Genomic DNA, 21212 nt, shown 5'->3' with positions numbered 1-21212 from the left:
GGGGCTCCATCAATCCTCTATCTTCTTAAAACATTGGAAAGGCAGGGGATGGAAAAGAAGGCAGAGAAAAGGAGAAGGGGCAAAGAAGAAAGCTTTGCAGCAGCAGACAAGGTTGCCAGGAAGGATGTTGAGAGCTTCCTTACAGTCCCTGAAGTTGAGCTCATTCCTGAAACTGACCCTGCAGCTTCAGCAAAGCTACGGAAAAATTATGATGAGATTCCAAACATCGCCCTTGCTAGTGTAAGGTATGGCATAGGTCTAAGGCCAACTGCAGCTATAGCAACTGCAGCTCTGATTGATGCAGGACTCATCTTAGAAGATGACACAAGTAAAGTGATTGATAAGAACAAGGTTAAGAGAGCACAAGAAAAGTTGATGCAAGAGCTGGGGGAAGAGTTTGAGGAGAAGTGCAGGGAGGAGGGGGGGATCTCCTGTATCCTCTTTGATGGGCGGATTGACATGACCAATGTGATGATGGAAGCTGAGGGCAGTGACTAATCTTTTCCTGCAAAGATCAAGGAAGAACACTATAGTGTTGCTAGTGAGCCTGGCAGCAACTATCTGTTCCACTTTACACCAGAGAAAGCAACTAAAGAGGAGTCCCATGCAGAGAAGATTGCTAAGGTCCTGTTTGCCTGGCTGAAAGAGAGAGGTTCTGATAAGACCTTGTGGGCCATTGGAGGAGACTCGACCAATGTCAACACTGGAGTGAAGGCAGGTGTAATGCGGAAGCTGGAGCTGCACCTGGGGAGAAAGCTGGTCTGGTTGGTGTGCAACCTGCACACTGGTGAACTTCCACTGCGCCGTCTCATTGTTGAAGTTGATGGGGCTACTCTGTCAGACAACAAATTGTGTATTATCCATGTTGGTTCAACATGAAGGTCAAGCACTCCTGGATCGAAGGGCCTAGGCACATCCTGTTTCAGCTGGACTGCCTCAAGTCTCAGAGGAAGGAGGTGCTGGATGTTGTGATGCCAACTGTGAGAAGATCTGCTTGGTATGCCCACAGTGAAGCCATCCTCCAAACACTGCTGTGCTCTGAGGATCAAAAAGAGAGAATTGAGGGGGTGGAGAGAATCCTGGCCATCAGGGGAGAGGGGGATCCAGACACTCAGCTGGGAGACTCCTGTGTCAGGATCAGAAGAACACCTCACATCAATAGTGACGCTTCCAGCATTGGTGGCTTAATCAGCTGGTCAGAAGATTTGTCAGAGCCACCTCTCACCTGCTCCCTAAGCACCTCCGAGGTGAAGAACTTAATCAACACCCCCATGGAGGTTCTCGACTGGCCTTGCCACACACAAAGCATCGAGAGGGTTGTTAAAATGGTGACTGAGGCCTCTGCTAAGTACTTTTCACAAGAAAAAAGGGATGGGGGGATCAGGGCTCAGGAGACCAGCAGGAGGCTGATGTCCAAGAATGAATCCAAGCAGGACTTGTGCAACCTGATCAAATTTAAGAAGATAGAGGATTGATGGAGCCCCATGGATTTTCTCAATACATTGAGACGTTTGTTAAAATGGTTACAGAGGTTTCTGCTGAGTAGTTCTGGAAAGAGCTCACCTATTTATGGCTGACGTTGACTTTAAGTTTGTGTTTGTAGGTTGGTGGCTAAAGCAGTACAGTAGGAGATCTTGCCATCCAAGAATGAGTCCAATCAAGATATTGGAACCTGGCAAAGTTCAAGAAGTCAGGAGATCGAGATTTAGCACTTGGGTGTTTGTGTGCATTACAAATACAATTTATTATTGTTAGTATTATTATTATTGATCTTTGGAGTTGTATCCAGTTATATACAGTTCACTTGTTAATAAATTTGATGGCTTTGTCATTATAAATGATTTCCCATATATTTTTTATCTTTGCAATTTTGTAATACAATACCAATGGGTTCAAATGGTAAAATCAGCCATTTTGAAATCCAAAATTATGCAGGTTATATTTATCCTATCCCAAAAATGACCTCATATTTGAATTCCCCATTAAGAAACACATCATTTAGACACCTTGCATGTTAGGATTTCCTTCAGATACATGTTGGCATCCATGTATGGCCAAGGGGTGAAAAATGGTAAAATCGGCCATTTTGAAATCCAAAATGATGTAGGTTAGAGTTATCCTATCCCAAAAATGAACTCATATTTGAATTCCCCATTAAGAAACACATCATTTAGACACCTTGCATGTTAGGATTTCCTTCAGATTCATGTTGGCATCCATGTATGGCCAAGGGGTGAAAAATGGTAAAATCGGCCATTTTGAAATCCAAAACAATGTAGGTAGGAGTTATCCGATTAGAAAAATAATCCCATATTTGAATTCCCCACAAAAAAACACATATTTTAGACACCCCACTCGATTGATTTTCCAAAAAGAAAAAAAGTATGGCCCGCCATGTGAATGGCCCGCAATGAATTTCGATGCATCTCTGCGTCGAGTCTGTACTGGCAGTACAGACTCGACGCGGAGATGCATCGAAATTCATCCAGCTGCAGAGTCGCAGAACCCATACGAGCGCCGTCAGAACATGCCGAAGATTCCAGGGGTTGGCAAATCTCCGGCGAATACTCAACATTGCGCAATTTCTCGATACTTTTCATAACGCTAGTTCACAGGGTGCAAGCATCCGCCATGATGGAAACGAAATAGAGGAAGGGCGAGTGGTGACCACGCCTGCTGCCTTATAGTACGGCACTGGGGCGGGGCCTGGTCAGATGCTGGGTGAATTTGTTTTTTCGTTAATGAAGTACAGTAGGTACTGGAGATGAGGTACATCTCGATGGCGAAGAGCAAGACGCGATTCGCCAGTACGACTATATAACTGCTGTTTTTACCTTTTTAAATAACACTAAGCTAGCTGTATTCCAACGCAACAAGCCCATCCCTACTATGGTTCCAAAAATCAGATCTATCCCTTTTAAGAAGCGTCTCAAAGTTGGGAGTACTGATCTGAGACCAGATCTGATCACAATGAGGTGTATATGTTCATGTCACCTGAAGAGTGATCCTAGATTTGTACTCCTACTCGTAGAAGTATGAAAAAAAAGATAAATCAGATCTTTGTGACTATATTTTTTTTAATCTTTTTTTATTCTTTTATTTTATTTTGTATCCTTGCCTCTAGTCAAACATTTAAATCTATATTTCGACATATTCTGTTGGCCTGTATTGGTCATTGCAAAGAGAGACGTTGCTCTCATTTAATACTGAACAGAATTGTGAAACAGACCACGCAATACAGCGCACACCTTACTGACTAGTACAGACCAGTATTGCTCTGAAACTATTAAATAATAACAGGATATATGACGATAATGGAGGATTTAAATAGGAAGGGTGACTCAATATTTATGATATTCCCAGGAATTCGGGCAGCATGGGAGACAGGGGAGGGGAGGTACAGGTATGGGCAGGGTAATAGTAGAAACTAGAAAGACATAAATATAGACAATGAAATTATTAGATCTGGATATAAAAATATGAGGAAAATAAACAGTGTGAAGTAAACTGTTATATAGCAGGGCTATAGCAGGATGAAAAGATGCACTCTGTTTGGATTTTGACAACCTTGCTTTGAGTTGGTGTGGGGCAAATCCACTTTAGCACAGGGTACTCTACTCTCAAAGGACACTCCCTTGGTCTGGCATCATGAAGAGAGCTTTGTGTCAGTATTTGACCAGGCTATTTCATGAAATACATACATTCTGAGAGGTCTATGAAATCTAACGACAACAGCTGTCCTCTCACAGGAAGTGTTTTACGTTTTGAAGAGAGCAAGTGGTGCTGAGACTGGCTGCACTGTGTTTATGTGAGTGAGTGAGTGTGTGTATGTGTGAGTGAGTGTGTGTATAATGTTTGCGCCTGTTTCTTTCCATTTGACCGTTATAGGCTGTAAAAACGAATAGATGCTATTTGCATCAGTAGTTGATGTGGCTAGATTATAAACAGTGGGGAAACTGATGTGAGCCTGAGGCACTTAGCAGTAGCACTGCATGAGTAAAGGGAACAGTGCTTGCATGCAACATAGATCTGTCCTCTCGCATTTTCTGGCCAGTTACATTTTCATTATCGATTTTGAGAGAGAGAGACTAAGGGACAAGCGTGGCCAAGACAGCAGCTTAACACATTCGGCGCCAAACCCGAGATATCTCTTTTTTTTTTCTTTTTTTTTTTCTCCTCCCCCCCGCTATTCTTATTCATTATTCATCCATTGACCTCGGTGTTGCCATAGGAAGGGATTTTGATATCGCCAAAGTGCAATACCGGCCACATCCTGTCAGATGGCAGTGTCGCCCACCCTTTGAAACCTTATATCTAACCCTGTGTTACACTCAAATTAGGCATGCCCCGATCACGTTTTTTGCCACCGATACCGATCACCGATCGTCTATGAGCCATATCGGCCGATACCGATACCGATCGTTTTTTGTTTTATAAAAAAAAATATATATATTTTTTAAATTAAATATATATATTTTATAATTATACTTGTAGTTGTATACTTGTTGTATTATCTGCGAGACATCGCCACCACGCAACAAGTCAAAATGCTCGCTATCTGCAAACAGCTCCACTGTCTGTGTGTATGTTTTGGTCAAATCACATTCAGCATGCCCTCAGCTAGGGCTGGGCGATAAAACGATAACGATAACTATCGCGATAAATTATTTCCTCGAAATAAACATGAAACGTGGTCGCAAAGTTTCGATATATCGATTTTCCAAGCTTGGCTCCGTTCAGCCTCGCTCAGCACACTCACTCACAACAACCAGCGTTACGTGATGACGTGCTTACGCACAACAGCTAACAACCAATCAGTGAAGGAGATGGCCGAGACCCGGAAGGAGGTAGGACTCACTCAACAACAAGGCTTGCTAGGCTAATTAGCTTGCACGGCGGCGTTTTATATATTTACGTGCCGAGTATGTGTGTTTTGAATTCTGAGGCCACGTTTATGGTAGTGTGGGATATACAGTGGACGCTGTTTCAATATATTGTGGCGGAAGAGAGTATTTTAGTGTCATATTTAGCACATTGTCATGGAATACATCGCTTAGAACCAACAGGCTGGCTAGGATAACTAGCTTGCACGGCACTGTTTTATATATTTACGTGCCGAGTATGTGTGTGTTTTGAATTCTGAGGTCACGTTTATGGTAGTGTGGGATATACAGTGGACGTCGTTTCAATATATTGTGGCGGAAGAGAGTATTTTAGTGTCATATTTATTGTCATGAGATACTCCGCTTGTCGGCTAACGTGCGCAGACTGATGACGACATCAACTCGACTTGAGACATTCGCAGCAGCATAAGAAGTTAATTAAACTTGACGGACATTATATCGACGATAATTATCGATATCGAATTATATGAAAATAATTTTATAATTTTATCGCGATAACGTTTTTGGTCATATCGCCCAGCCCTACCCTCAGCTATCCCCTTTCGTGACTGCGATGCAAGCATACACAAGGTTGGTCCCCGGCTGGTGCTAACTAGCTAGCCATCGCTCCCGGCAGCTAACGCCGGTCCCCGACTGGTGCTAACTAGCTAGCCATCGCTCCCGGCAGCTGACGCCGGTCCCCGACTGGTGCTAACTAGCTAGCCATCGCTCCCGGTCCCCGGCTGGTGCTAACTAGCTAGCCATCGCTCCCGGGAGCTGACGCCAGTCCCCGGCTGGTGCTAACTAGCTAGCCATCGCTCCCGGCAGCTAACGCCGGTCCCCGACTGGTGCTAACTAGCTAGCCATCGCTCCCGGTCCCCGGCTGGTGCTAATTTTCTGTTTGCAGTCCAATGTTCACCAAAACACACACCCACACACGTTATAATTTGTTCCTCAACGTTATATAGACGGGTCATGTTTTGTAAACTAACGTTATGTTTAGAATGGAATGAATACATGGGTCGGGAAAGATAGTTAGCTCAAAGCTAATCCGGAAGGGCAGCTAACAGTAGCTACTGTCTGTAACTGTGATGCATTTTCTGTTTGCAGTCCAATGTTCACCAAAACACACACCCACACACTTATAATTTGTTCCTCAACGTTATATAGACAGGTCATGTTTTGTAAACTAACGTTATGTTTAGAATGGAATGAATACATGGGTCGGGAAAGATAGTTAGCTCAAAGCTAATCCGGCCTGTTTAACGACTAGCTTCTGTTAGCTAATGAAGGCTAATGCTGGCTGAGCAAGGAAACTAACGGTAAACGTTTTTACATGAAATACAGCCCAAAAACCCTGCTGACAAACGTTTGCTTATTAAATACATTCTATACTATAATAATACAAACGTTTCATTGCCTCTCTGTGACGACAAAGTTGTTTAAATAAGGGGAGAAAAGTAGCTAAAACCAATGTATTTGGATGGGACAGGAAGTACCATTGGCAACCAGAAGTCAGCCGGAAGTGCCTACTTTCAGGTTGTGCAAGTGGAGAATTGCCGGAGCCTCTGTTGACGCAGGTCTGGGAGGGGCAGGAGGAGGGGGAGGGGCAGTGCGCTGCAGCTCTGTGTGCTTGAGAGAGAAGTCAGCGAGTAAGAACTCTGCTAAGAATTGGATCATGTTTTTCGATCGGTTTTCACGATCGGCGAAAATAAAGCATCGGAATTCACAGATCTCATATTTATACTGAATATTGGCCGATACCGATCGCTGGCCGATCGATCTGGGCATCCCTAACTCTAATGTCTCCGGGCGCTATATTTAGACGGAGCTGAGTAAGTCGCTTCATCCGACCACTTCAAAACGCATCTGGCACACTCTATCCATAAGTTGTGCCAAATTATGTCCGGGACCAGATGGACACCAATACTGGAAATCGTGATCAGACAATTGGAATATTCTTTTTGGAATACCCCCGGCCAAAGTTAAGGACTATCTGACATCAATTTCAGCTTGATCCAACAATGTTTTGATAGCGATCCAGCTGATCAGCATCTGTAGTGTTCAACACGAATGCCGTTACTGGCCATCAAAGCATAAAAAAATTACCCCCCCCCCCTTTCATGCATTCATGATTAAACATAATACCTATTATATACATTTGATTTGGAAATAGTACCGTGTCCAGGCAAGAAACGCCAACTCTTATAGTAGAATACACGTAGCATCCTATAACTCAGCGTTTCAGGAATTATCCCGGATCACTCCTAAACTATACTTATATAGGGATAACTTATAACTTATAGGGATAATATCTCTTTTTTGCATGTTCGACGGAACAAAGTCACTGTCAAATGACTATAGTATTGTCTCCATAGCTATAATATAGAATATAGATATAGCTCTCCAAACATAGTGACTCACAGTGGAAATATGTTATGGAAACGTGGCACGTTAGCCACAAGGACCAGACTAATCCCTGGCGCTGAATGTGTTAAAACATTTAATTTCGACAGTTAAAAACAGACTATGCACAATTACACAATCAAACAATATCAAATCAACAACAGATAGACGAGATACAATCTGGTCAGAGCAATAGAGTTAAATAATGGGCCTTTCATATAAAGCAGGAGCAATAATGATATGAGCCTGATTCCAAGTTACTCAAGTTTTTAAATGTTCTAAGAGAAATGAGCTCCTTCAGGTCCAGAGTGCTCTGTAGTCAATTCCAGGCAGCGGGTGCAAAGTGCGAAGGAGTGCTTGCCGAATTCAGTGCGAACTTTGGGGATATGTAGCAGTTAACGGTCGTTGGAACGTAAGGAGTAAGTACTCTGGGTTCTTAAAACATAGGGGAGTAGGCCTAAAATGGCTTTATATATAAAGGTGTGCCAGCCAATGAGGGCCACTCAACTCTACCATAATAAGGTACAGTGGTGAGTGAGGGCTTTGCAACATGTGACGAACCTCAGGGCACTGTGATACAGAGTCCAGAGATTGCAAACATTTTGCAGGGGCGTGTATATAAAGAAGGTCGCCATAATCCAATACAGGAAGAAAGGTTAAGAAAGGTTATTAACACATTGAGTGCCACCACGCCCCTTTGACCATATATGGGCTAGAGCGCCAGCACTGAAGTCAATGGGAGGTCGGGGAAATTTGCAAAGGCTTAAACTATATCTTAAAATGATGGCTATTGGTCTAAAACACCCCTCGCTTATCAATGACTTGCTTGCAGTCAACATGTACGAAACGGATTGTTTTTCATGGGTACATTTACGTTTTATACTGTTTTGAATAAGAGTATAGTTTTGGAGAGTTCTAGTAATTCCGCGATAATAGCTCTTTAGTGGAATACACAAAACACGTTGTCATTTTTCGGCTGATTTATGAATCGTTTTCAAATAAACGCTAGATTATCGATAGTATATGTGTACTTATGCACACTAGAGAATAGAGCCATATGAAATCCGCGTTCACGGAATTGCGGACGGAATCGCGGAATTAACCAATAAAAATGGAATCAACTGCAAACCGTGGAATATTGCAGAATTTGGCCTAATCTGGACTGAAATTCAGTTTTTGGGTGGAACGTTTGGTGCACACACGACCGGGGAGGCGGACGCTAGAGCGGGTTACACACAACACAGCAGTCTCCAAGCGTCTCGCTGCTTCGGTGTTAACATCGTCAAGAAGCTAAGAAATTCCCCAATAAGCCCTCAATTCAGAGCAGAGCAGTATCCTAATGACTTTTATGCCTCCGGCGATAAGGTGTTTTGCAAATTATGTCAACGTTCCGTGGACTGGAGCCACAAAAACACTTGCGACACTATTGTGATTAAATAGCTATAACGTTAGGACATGATAGCTTCTTGCTAAATCTAGTGCACCCATCCATTTGTTTAATGCAAACGATTGTCATTATACACTGCCCTTTATAATTAAATAAACTTAAATAGCTATGAAACGTTACAGTACATAGGACTATAGATGGAAATGATAGCTTCTTGCTAAATCTGGTGCACTCATCCATTTGTTTAATGCAAACGATTGTCATTATACACTGCCTTTTATAATCTAAATAAACTTAAATAGCTATGAAATGTTACAGTACATAGGACTATAGATGGAAATGATAGCTTCTTGCTAAATCTGGTGCACTCATCCATTTGTTTAATGCAAACGATTGTCATTATACACTGCCCTTTATAAACGAAATAAACTAAACTAAAGGTGCCTAAATTATGCATTACTATATTTCATCACAATATAATAGATATAGCTAGGCTACCGACATTGTCATTGTGATAATGTCAGTAGTAGCTGTATCTATTGTTTACACTTGAAATGTGTATTTTTATTTTGTCACAATATTATTTGAAAAGTATTGTGTAAAATTGAACTGTATTTCTGAGTTGCAGCACTTAAAAACATTAAATGGACTGTTATATCATTCAATTGTGGACATTTATTCATTCCCACTTATTAGACACTATTTCTGATGGTAAAATGAGCATAAAAAGCAAAATACAGAATTCTGAAACATTAAAACGGAAAAAACTGAATTTGGGAAAAAATAAAATGGAATTTGGAAAATAATAAAACGGATTTCATATGGCTCTACTAGAGAAGCGGGCTGAAAAATTTATTATCCATGACCTGGTCAGCGCTAACGTCATACACACATACACAGACATGCTGTGATGGATGAGAAATAAACATCTGATTAACCCAATACTGGTCAAATAGAGTCCTTACCTCACATCAGATGTTCTGCAAAAAGATTAATCCAATTCCTGATCGCCATTCCAAATATTGATCGCGTTTATTTAATTGATCCAACGTTATAGCACCAAAACACATAATCGACGCTGCTCCGAGCCTCGCCAGTGAATGTGATAACACGTTACTGCTTGCCAGAGAAGGGAAAACCCCGGACCGGACTTTTTTTCTGAGCCACATGCCCACCCAATCCAATCCAATGATGTGCATTACCATCCGGGAGACGATGGGCGGCGGTATTTGCCCTTATCGAGCTCAGACCCATTCACAATGATAACGTCAGGCTGGATGGATGAAAAATGAATGGATATCGCAATTAAAAGAAATAGCGATTAAAAGACGAGAACTCGTCATTGGCACTCAACGCATGGAGGGTTAGCACGACTAATCTCGTCGTAGGCACTCAATGTGTTAAGGATAAGTAAGTAAGTAACGTCATGGTGCCCAAGTGCGTCCACCTTTTTATAGGATTCGATCACATTTGCATAACAATAGCGAATATTACGTACCTTGCGCCGTTTTCATTGGAGTTTTTTACAAAATAACGCTGTTTTATTTGTCCTATATATGCGGATATCATTTAAAAACTTAAATTGTACCATTTTAGTTCCCTTTAGACAACAAACATAATGCTAATGATGCACTTTAATTATGATAATTAGGTGGCCATTCACGGTCACTGTACTGAGGTGACGTGAGGGCGCATTCATAGTTTAACGCTCCTGTGTTCAGATCGCATTTTCATCACCTTTTACTGACCTGCTGACCTGTGAACTGTGAAAAAAGATCTTGGAAAATAGAGTTCTTTTGTTTGAACCTGTTTTCATCCTTTAAAATCAATGCTGCCATCTACTGTTAACTGGAAGGTAGTGTATAAAGCGTTTGTCTACCATCTCATCTCAGGAGCAAACAACATCCCCATTTTATTTGTCTAACAAACAAAATATTAATCACAATCACTTGTCACATTAACATTTGAGAGTACATGTGTTTTCAACAAAAATATGACATTTAACACAACAGCCAGCACTTTTTAACATTTTATAAACAATATATAAAAAATATAATAAACATAACTTAGAACAATATCAACTATTTACAGCACACCATACATATTTATAAATTTTTTCATTCATACACTCCTCTTCTGCGGCTGTGGAGAGAGCCGCCACGCGGGGTACGGGAGGAGGTTGTGGGAGTCCTTGATGTTTCAGCCCGCTGCCGCTGTCGGTCTGCCCTGGCCAGAGCTCCTGCCTCGGTGCGGGCGGCGCGGTCCTCTGTCTCGTCGATGGCATCTGTCATCTCCTGGGCGGTGAGCAGGCGGGCCTTGGTGGTGTTCCTCCTGACCTTTCCAGATCTTCGGGTGAACTCTTGAGGCAGGCCAGGACCGTGATGTGTTCCCTGGTTCCCTGGGCCTGCCTGTAGGCGTGCTTCGTCCCACGGGGCACAACGACCTTCCTCCGGTTGGAGTCCATCTGAAACCCTGTCTCGTCACAGTTGTAAATATGACGGGGTTTCTCCCTCAGCCCATGTTCCTCCAAGGTGGTGGTGAGGAGCTTGAAGTAGTCTTCTATGGCCCCCCTCTTGGCGCAGGCTGCCCTCCCACGGTCAATGGTGTCCGGGATCAGGCTGGACTTAGGGACCTCGAACGTGGCTGCCCGCCTCGCACTCCACCTGCCTGCTCTGACCTCTGCAACGGCCTGATCCATGGCCTCCGGGGCCCACAGACGCACCTTCCTCTCCCTCTTCCGCATTTGCCGGATATTAGGCATGCTCTGCAAACGCACACAAATATTTTAAACAAGAAAGTAAAATAATATGAACTTTATTATTATTGTACGACTGACGAGTTTATTTGATTTGATTTATTTAGCACATTATTTAAAAAAAACAGTGCTAGGAGGGAACTTACTGTATGCGAGTGATTTATGATGAAATTAAATTAGATTTGAATTGTTTTTTGAATATGGATAAGGAGGTTGTTGACCTCAATGATGAATTTAGTTTATTGCTATGGTTTGTTGGATATGAGTGAAATTCTGATGAAAAGATGAAGAACAATGGAAGGTATCAAGAAGATCTTGCCTATTGTTAATGAACTTGAATATGAATGAGCATGAAACCAAAATGATTATGCCGAAATATTACCAGACATGCAAACACACACACACAACCTTACCTTCACCCAGTTCAGCATGGCAGCCTCACACACACACACCTCCATTCACCTGTAGAGAAACAAACAAGCACACACAAACCTACCGTGTCTGCTGTGCCGTCTCTGGACTTTGTCACTCTGTCTGTCTATGCTTCAGATGTTTTTTTATACAGCGATTGAGAGAGAGAGAGAGAAAACCAGTTCATTATTTTCCCCGCAACAATTATTGTTCTCCCTTCGATTATTTTCGCGCAACCTCAGTTCATCACTACCTGGTCACGCTACTTCAGACAAACTTAGATCTCTTATTAAGAAGATTACAAATGTACAACACATTTCGTCGGACAAAACACTGGCTATATATGCTAGCAACATAAACAAACGATCCGACTTCATCTTGGGGCGAGTGGGAGTTCATGTTTAAGGAACAGGATGCTACTTTTACTTGGGAAACAGCGTCGCCCCGAACACATTCGAACAATTATAACGTTGCAGTGGTACAAACGTTCACATCTAGTAGTCTTTAGATGACTAAATATAGATGAATACTCATGAAATTTGATATATATACTCTAAAATAAGTGATTTCATATCACCTACCTTTCGACGTCAAAATCTGGTGGGGCTGTGAGGAAAGATCCAGAATGCCACGCAAGATGGGGCGTGACCGAAGTTGGGTTTGGGCGTGCCCAGATAAAGAGGGTGACCGGGATTGGTTTACATTCCGAAGTTTATTTATATAGCACTTTTCACAGAGACAACTCACAAAGTGCTTTACATACAGCAGAAATTAAATAAAATAAAAAGCAAGAACCATTCAAGAGATAAGAGACAGAACAAAACACAATGCATCACAGAGAAACAAAACAAAACAAATTACATTTTATACCTGGAGGAGAAGCTCAAACATTACCCAAAGGCCTGTATAAACAGTAATGTTTTTAGCTGAAAGGCTCTGTCACCTTTGGTGATCAACCTGGTGCGCGGAATGACCAACAGATCCTGGTCAGCTGTCCTGAGGGTCCTGCTGGGCACATATGGTTCCAGCAGGTCGGTTAAATATTCTGGTGCCTGGCCATGCAAGGCTCTAAAAGTGAGCACCAAGACCTTGAAATTAATTCTGAGATGTATAGGAAGCCAGTGCAAGGAGGCTAGGATTGGAGTGATGTGACACCTTCTGCTTGATCTGGTTAGCAGTCTTGCAGCAGTATTTTGGATGAACTGGAGGCGGTCTATGGATGATTTATTGAGGCAGGTGAGAACCGAATTGCAGTAGTCTAGACCAGTGGTTCTCAACTGGTCTAGCCTCGGGACCCAACATTTTCCTTAGTCATTAAGTCGCGACCCAAATTGTTTAACCACTATGATTTATTTCATTTTTTATTTTTTTTGCAGTAATACACAATCTTTCATGCACTGTTAAAAACATGAATAAACACAACAAGTGCAACAAAAGTGCAACTAGGGCTAAAAACCCAATGAAATAAAATAATAATAAATAATATGCTTCTTAGCAGATTTCTTAGCTTAACATAACAGACCTAAGTTTGGGGGAACTAATGGGATAACTGGGGTTGCAACAAAAGTGCAACTAGGGCTAAAAACACAATGAAATAAAATAATAATAATAAATAATCATGCTTCTTAGCAGACAACTATGGCTAAAAACACAATGAAATAAAATAATAATAATAATAATAATAATAATAATAATAATAATAATAATAATAATAATAATAATAATAATAATAATAATAATAATAAATAATATATCCTTCTTAGCAGACTTCTTAGCTTAACATCCCAGGGAACTAATGGGATAACTGGGGATGTTGTTTGCTCCTGACAAGAGTCTCAAAGTCTGGGGTGATGGTAGACGAAGCAACTCTGAGGTCATGCTCAATGTCCAATCTGTCCCTCTGCTTTGTCTTCAGCTGGACCAGAGCTGAGAAGCCACTTTCACAAAGACAGGTAGTGCAAAAAAGAAATTATATAAAAAAATATATATTTTTTATTTTTTTTACACACATCCGCGACCCACTCAAAACGGCCACCAGTTGAGAAACACTGGTCTAGACGAGAAGAAACGAAGGCATGGATGATCAACTCTAGGTCAAAATGGAAACAATCGACCTGAGCTTAGCAATATTCCTGAGATGGAAAAAACAGGTGCGGGTCACCGACTTGATATGAGTGTCGAGGAGCTGCCGCAGTTACCGCAATACCGCGGTATCGCTGTTACGTCACGCCCACCGCAGCGTTTAACTGAATACCGCATCATGTAACTATATAACGTTAATGCCACAAAACGAATGCCTTTGTTAATCAAGTAGTAACTTTATAATAATAAGAAGAAGAAGAAGGGGTCGAGGGGGGGTAACCACCGGGCGCTACCAGCCTACCACCCCTGCCCGCGACACCGAGTGAACCGGGCACGACCAGAGGGGAGACTTCGAATCCGTGTTTCACTTTCAATAACGAATGCGTGCTTGCCGAATCCCAAACAATATTCATGCTGCAAAGTCATCCTCTAAAGATAGACATTTAGACTAGAGGCTATATGCTATAAAGAGTAGACTACTAAAAAATAAATAAATAAAATGCATTCCAACGGTTATGAAATATTACGCAAATTTGTGCGGTAAGGAAAATATCAATACCGCGGCAGCTCCGAGGTGCATGGCCTGATCAAAGTTTACCCCAAGGTTCCTGAGGTTGGGTCTCACATTAGTTTCTAGGGGCCCAAGGCAACCAGCCACCCTAGATGCAACGCCATCAGATGCCACGATGAGCACCTCGGTTTTGGCCTCATTTAGCTGGAGGAAGTTGCTAGCTAACCAGGCCTTAATGGCCGACAGACACTCATTTAAAACAATAAAATTAGAATTAAAATCATCAGGGCAATCAGGGTTAAAAGAGCAATACAGCTGGATATCATCCGCATAAAGGTGGTAGGAGATGCCTTTAAAAGCGTTAATAATGTGTCCTAATGGGAGCAAATATAGTAAAGGTGTCTATGTTCTCTCACGGTGTTGCTTCCAGCATCCAGGAGGCGAGGAGGTCTTACTGGAGCAGGCAGGAGCTGACGCTACGGAGAGCTTTGAGGATGTGGGCCACTCAACGGACGCTCGAGAGTTGCTCCTGCAGTTCTACATCGGGGAGCTTCACATGGTAAGATCAGGCCAGCAGGGACAATATTCACTGCACACGTCTCCATTAAATGGGAACGTGGCCGATTTTCACAATTTAAATGTCTTTTACTTTCCTTAGGGGAGTACTATCATGATTCCCCTTAAGTCTCATGATCTCTGTTGTATATGTTGTCATCAAAATTATTTGATTAATTGTGCATTAACCTGTTCTTAATGTTTTATCTGGCTAAATAAAGGTAAAAATGTGTTATTTATATAAAAAATTAAAAGACACTGTAACTCATTTCATTCTCTTCATAGGATGACAGGAAAAAGGAGAAGCCAAAGGTAAGCCCCATTATTTGATGACCCCCTCTTGAATTAAAGCCACCAGAACCGCAATCTCCTGGCCAGGAAGTTGTTCAATGATCTTATGTCCATCATATGAGTGAGCTTTAATTTTTGGCAAACCAATTAGGTTGCAGTTGGTTATTTCTCATCACACGTGTTTACTGACAACCAGACAAACCGTTTTCTAATCTGTATATTTTCCATTTACCCACACAGGATGACGATAACGCAACTGGAGGGGAGTACAGGTCTGTAATCTTAACAGAATTATTCAGTTATCTAGTTATTCAAATATGGGCCAATCCTAATTCCCTCTCCCTTGGCCCTACCCCTAGTTTTGGAGTACCCTCGACTGTGTAGTGGCCCTTCAGAACGGAGCTACAAGTGGAAGGGGTTGAAATCTTTACCCCGGAAATGGGACGCCCCTCGTTACTACTGAAATCTACTAAATAATAATAATTTCTTAGTGATACGTATATTTTGAACATACTGTTATCAGCTTATGTGCAGTTTAACATTTAATAATGAACATTTAATAATTTATTGTATGCATCAAACACATACACTTTTATTCACAGCGTATTTTGCGTATATCAGCGTTGATTGTGTCTACACATATTTATTTTACTGAAATGTGGAACTGATATTTTTGGAATGGTGTGCATCTGGAAAAAAGGGAGATAGAAAAAAAAGTTACACGATTCTGCGTTATTCCTCAATATCTGTGCAACACCTGTGAGTTACGAAACGCCACCGGTTCTCCGTAACCGGGCGAGCCTCTCCTACACTTTGACACCGGGACTGGCGTTCTACGACCCCAGGCCACGAGCTGTACTGCCGTCCGGTTCGTCCAGTTGAGCGCTTTCCACGTCTCTGATTGAACTGGTTACAGAAAGAACCAGCACTCGCAGAACTGTCCTTTTAATTTTAGGTATGTTTATTTAGTACGACCAGAGACAATGTACGCATTTCAGCTATAAGTCTTCCTCATGTTATCTCTGCCCGTACTAAATAAACGTACCTAAAAGGACCGTTCCGTGAGTGCTGGTTATTTCTGTAACTACAGTCGGCCATAAATATTTGGACATAAACACAATCTTCATCATTTTGACTCTACACAACCACAATGAACTTGAAAGGAAACATTAAGAAACTATTGAAGAAGTTTGAGTTGTACTCTCACCCTCTTTCATTTTAATTGTTAAACTCTCACAACAACCATAATTTTCGCAGTCAAAAGATACCTATAGCCATTCATTTCTTTCTTGATTTGGAGCAATAGAAATAGTTGTAATACTTTCTGGAACGGTGTGCATCTGGAGGGAAGTGAGATGGTAAAAAAAACAACATGTGATTCTGCGTTTTGTCCTCAAAGGGAAAGGTATACGTATCACTATATGTACAAAATATACGTATCACTATATATGTACAAAATATACGTATCGCTACATAAATACACAAGTCTTGTATGTCCTCCCTTCTACCACTCTGTTTGGAGTCTGCATCTGAAAACACTTCATTTGGAGGGCTAGATGACCACTACCCCTTGATCCCCAAAAGAAACCCTACCCTGTGTGGCCATGCACAAAATGGAGGGGTAGGGCCAAGTGGTCGTGCCAAGGGCGGAATTGGGATTGGGTCTAAATTTATTGCTTTTAAATTAACACAGCCACACGCCAACATTATTGGAAATGCGCTTACCGTCTTCTCCAGAGTCACACAAGAAGATGGATACCAATTCCCTCTCTGTGCGTTCAGTAGAAAGTTATCTGGCTACAAGCTAGCCTAGCATAGCACAAATGCATGGAAGCATATACGGTAGGGATGGGGGGGGAAATCGATACATAGTAGTATCGCGATACTTTGCGTGGCGATACTGTATCGATACAGGGATGCCAAGTATCGATATTTAATTATTCATAAAAAATTTGTATAAGGAAGTTGCATTGTTCATCTCAATACCTGTAATAGTACAGTAGTCCACAATAAAAATGATTGAAGTGAGATGAACAGACTGAACTTTATTTTATTAGATAAAACATGTTGACAAAGTTTTACTTTGCAGTTGAAAAAAGGTAATAAATTAAATTTGATCCAAAAAAAAAACATTTTCACAATACTCAGCGTATCGAGATATATTTAGTATTGCGATACTATCGTATCGTGACGCAAGTATCGCGATCGTATCGTGAGGTCTCTGGCGATTCCCACCCCTAATATACGGACCACTAGCCTAGATTGGAAGGGGTGTTTTTGGCCGACAGGTTTGTATCCACATTCATTGGCGCTAAGCTAGGCTAGCTTGCAGCCAGATAGCTTTCTACTGAACAGCCCAGAGAGGAAATTGGTATCTTATCTTCTTGTCTGACTCCGGAGAAGACGGTAAGCGCATTTCCCATAATGTTATAATGTTGGCATGTTCCTTTTAACCATCTCGTTGTCCTATTGTTGTTTTGAAGTGTTCTCTGCCCCCCCCCCCCTTCTTCTTTCCCACAGCTCATGGACGACTTGGTTGATACCTGCCATTGTTGCCGTGGTTGTAGGTATCGTGTATCGCTACTATCTGCTAGAGCACAAGTCCTCTTGAGTCCCGGTGTCGTCGTTCTCATCATCATCATCTCGTTCTTTCTGTCTGGAGGCCTTGACATATTGACCAAAACCTCCTCGCGCTAAACACACACTTTTTGTTCGGAGGACGAGAAGGGAAGGGAAGGGATGGATGAAGCTCTCCTGCCCCTTCTCCCTCTCTGTATAGCTCGCCACACCTGGGGGAGTGGGACAGAGACTTTTCACAAAACTATATCTGCAAACTATGCCCTCAGTGCATTGTTTTCTCGTCCGGTATTCATGTTTTCTCACTATGCCTTTGTCTTGATGATTGTTGAATAGTGTCTTTAACTAGATTTTCATGCATATGATGAAGTTTCTTCTATGCTCAATTTCAATTTCCACAATCAAAGTAAGATTTATTTTTGAATGACAGTGTAGTATGTCACACACCCAATTGTATCCAGCTGGCAGAAGGTAAACGTAGAGTGAGATGTTTGTGTAGAGAAAGATAACCGAATTTTGTAATAATTGGCCCACCTCAAACCTGCCCTCTTTTCTCGATCCTCTAATCACAACTTTCCTCAGTTGTGATTGGACAATCAAGAAAAGAGGGCAGGGGTAGATATAGGTCAATCTTAAGGCATCATTCTATCCTTAAAAGCTACTGAATTATGACTTTCAATACATTGAGATTACAAAAGGTCTTTCATCTTCACTCCTCAAAATAATGCTTCCCAACTTTAATTAAATTGGTTACCAGCTCTGTTGATCAGCAATGATTGATTGATTCATGCATCAATCTTTTTATCAATCAAGTCGTGTATGTTCCATTTGAATGTATTGATACATTATTTTGTCATTAAAGGTGAGGTGTGTTCTACCTAGGCCTGAGAAATTTGGAAAAAATATCTAATTGCAATTATTTTGCCTCGTATTGCAATTGCTATATAATATAATAAGAGGGAATGATAATTTTTGCTTCATTAGTCTCATTTTCACCATGGTGTTATTTTTACGGGGATCTGTAGATTATGGTTTGTATACTGGGTCATCTCAGCAGCACCACAATATGTAATTTAGAATGGTATTTTGACACATTTTGCCTTTTAAAATATTGCACCTGCTGATTTTCATATTGCACTATAGGCATATTGATTTGGATATTGCACTAGGCCATATTGATTTTGATATTTCACTAAGCCATATTGATTTGGATATTGCAGTAGGCCATATTGATTTGGATATTTCACTAGGCCATATTGAATTGGATATTGCAGTAGGTCATATTGATTTGGATATTGCAGTAGGCCATATTGATTTGGATATTGCACTAGACAATATTGATTTGGGTATTGCAGTAGGTCATATTGATTTGGATATTGCACTAGACTATATTGATTTGGGTATTGCAGTAGGTCATATTGAATTGGATATTACACTAGACCATATTGATTTGGATATTGCAGTATGTCATATTGATTTGGGTATTGCAGTAGGCCATATTGATTTGGATATCGCACTAGACTGACTAAACCATATTCATTTGGGTATTGCAGTAGGCCATATTGCGATTTTGATTAATTGTTCAGCTCTAGTTCTAATCTTCCCTGATTTTCTACACTAGCGTTCACAAGATTAAAATACCCGTAGTTCATGTGTTTGCATGTGTTAAAAATACCTGAATAAAGAGATCAATATTGGTGTATGTAATATATAAATAATGACAGTTTATTTTTTGCTTTATTGTAGACTAACAGCTCATCATATGCACATATTGCTATTAAAGATGACTGACCTGCTGCCCTGTAGTTTTTGAGAATGAATGATTTCTGAATACAAACATTTAATGGGATGGAAGCATTTGTTCACCATGCCATTTATTTAACCTTGTTTAATTCTGATGCATTTTCACAACTTTCATTGTTTCTCTGTTATGCAACCTGTATACTTCAAGATGAATGGCACTGGCACACTTTAATGGCTAAACTATTCATTGTTCCAAGATTTTTATTTCATCTATTGATCAGAGTGTGAACGGCAAACAGGTGGACTGCAATATTTGTCAGTTGTGACTGGAATCGCACAACGTAATCTAATACAATAGGATCATATGGTTCTGGTTGTCAACATGTTGGATTATTAAAGTTGCTTAACCACTTGAAAGATTTATGTTAATGCTATCAGTTTCCATATTATGTTTGATGGAAGAATTTCTTGTGTACAGAATGTCCTAAACAGTTATTCTACTGATGTTACTGAGAAAGATAAGTAACCATTATCTCATTCCATTTGACTTTGAGGGGAAAAAAAGAAACTGTTGCTCCAACCACAAAGACCAAATACACTTGAAATTCATTCCTTTTTGTATTTATGGTTCTAATAAGACTGCAGTTCAATGACCAGGCATGATTAATATTTAATCATTGACAGAATCTAGAAACGTGCTGTTATTTAAACACATTGAAGGAACATTACTGCTAATTGATTTAGGAATTTCGTTTTTCGCCATTTTATTGATAAATGTCATGTCAATGTTTCACCAACTGGCATTTCCAGTCTGCAGATCTTTATTTCAATAAAATCAATCTTCTAAAAATCAAATGTGTTCAACTTGTTTTTATTCTATGATGCTTGTCAACTCTGCCTGAACCTTGGTTTGGAGAAAGCTCCCTGGTGGAGTGGCTAAGACACGTACCTACTGTGTATCTTGTGAATGATCTGTGCCAGGAGTCCCTCAGCTCCTAATCCTCACGTTAGCACCGTAAACATCTCCATGATCATAAGTACGTTGATGCTAGAAGCCCAATTATGTCTTGGAGATATCAGTATTTGTTATTTTCGACTAGATAATTTGTTTTCATTGTACAAAGAAAAATACAGAATTGCCAATGTAAGGTCGATGTATTATTTTCTGTACACTGTTGTGCAGAAAACTACCCACAAAGCTACCTTTTCTTGATCTGATGTTTTTATTTATTAAAAAAAACTTTTTGAACTTAAATTACTTAATTTTTTTTTGGTCTATTGGCATGAATCTATAATCATCAATTGCCAGAGGGAGCTTTTTATAGTCAATATGTATAGAGTTATAAGATGTCATTACATTTATATCATAGACATTCTAAAAGTTGTGCTTTTCTCATTGATTGACATCTGACAAGCATGGCATTTGAGCATGCTTACTGTGGACACATGTTACACAATCATGTAATTTACTGAAAGGAGACTTCAGGAAAGCTCCTCGTGTCATACATATAGTTTTTATTTAATATTTGGAGTGATTGGTACATTACTGACAGTACAGAATGGTTCATCTGATCAAAAGAACATTTTGTGATAGAAAAAAAAAAGATTTCC

At 40.7% G+C, this 21212-nt stretch overlaps 1 protein-coding gene across 1 annotated transcript in view; it reads left to right on the top strand.

Moving 5' to 3' along the window:
- The window catches only part of cyb5b (cytochrome b5 type B), a 41446-nt gene extending 21002 nt beyond the window's left edge, over nt 1-20444 (top strand). The window contains exons 2-5 of the mRNA XM_084337580.1: nt 14866-14994; nt 15276-15302; nt 15522-15553; nt 17802-20444. Coding sequence (XP_084193706.1) covers nt 14866-14994; nt 15276-15302; nt 15522-15553; nt 17802-17892 — 279 coding nt within the window. The 3' untranslated portion in view covers nt 17893-20444. The remainder of the gene's footprint in view (nt 1-14865; nt 14995-15275; nt 15303-15521; nt 15554-17801) is intronic.
- The last annotated feature ends 768 nt before the right edge of the window (nt 20445-21212 follow it).

Source organism: Notolepis coatsorum, assembly GCF_963971535.1.
Source record: "Notolepis coatsorum genome assembly, chromosome: 20".
NCBI classification, from domain to species: Eukaryota; Metazoa; Chordata; class Actinopteri; order Aulopiformes; family Paralepididae; genus Notolepis; species Notolepis coatsorum.
This window is presented reverse-complemented; position numbering and strand designations above follow the sequence as displayed.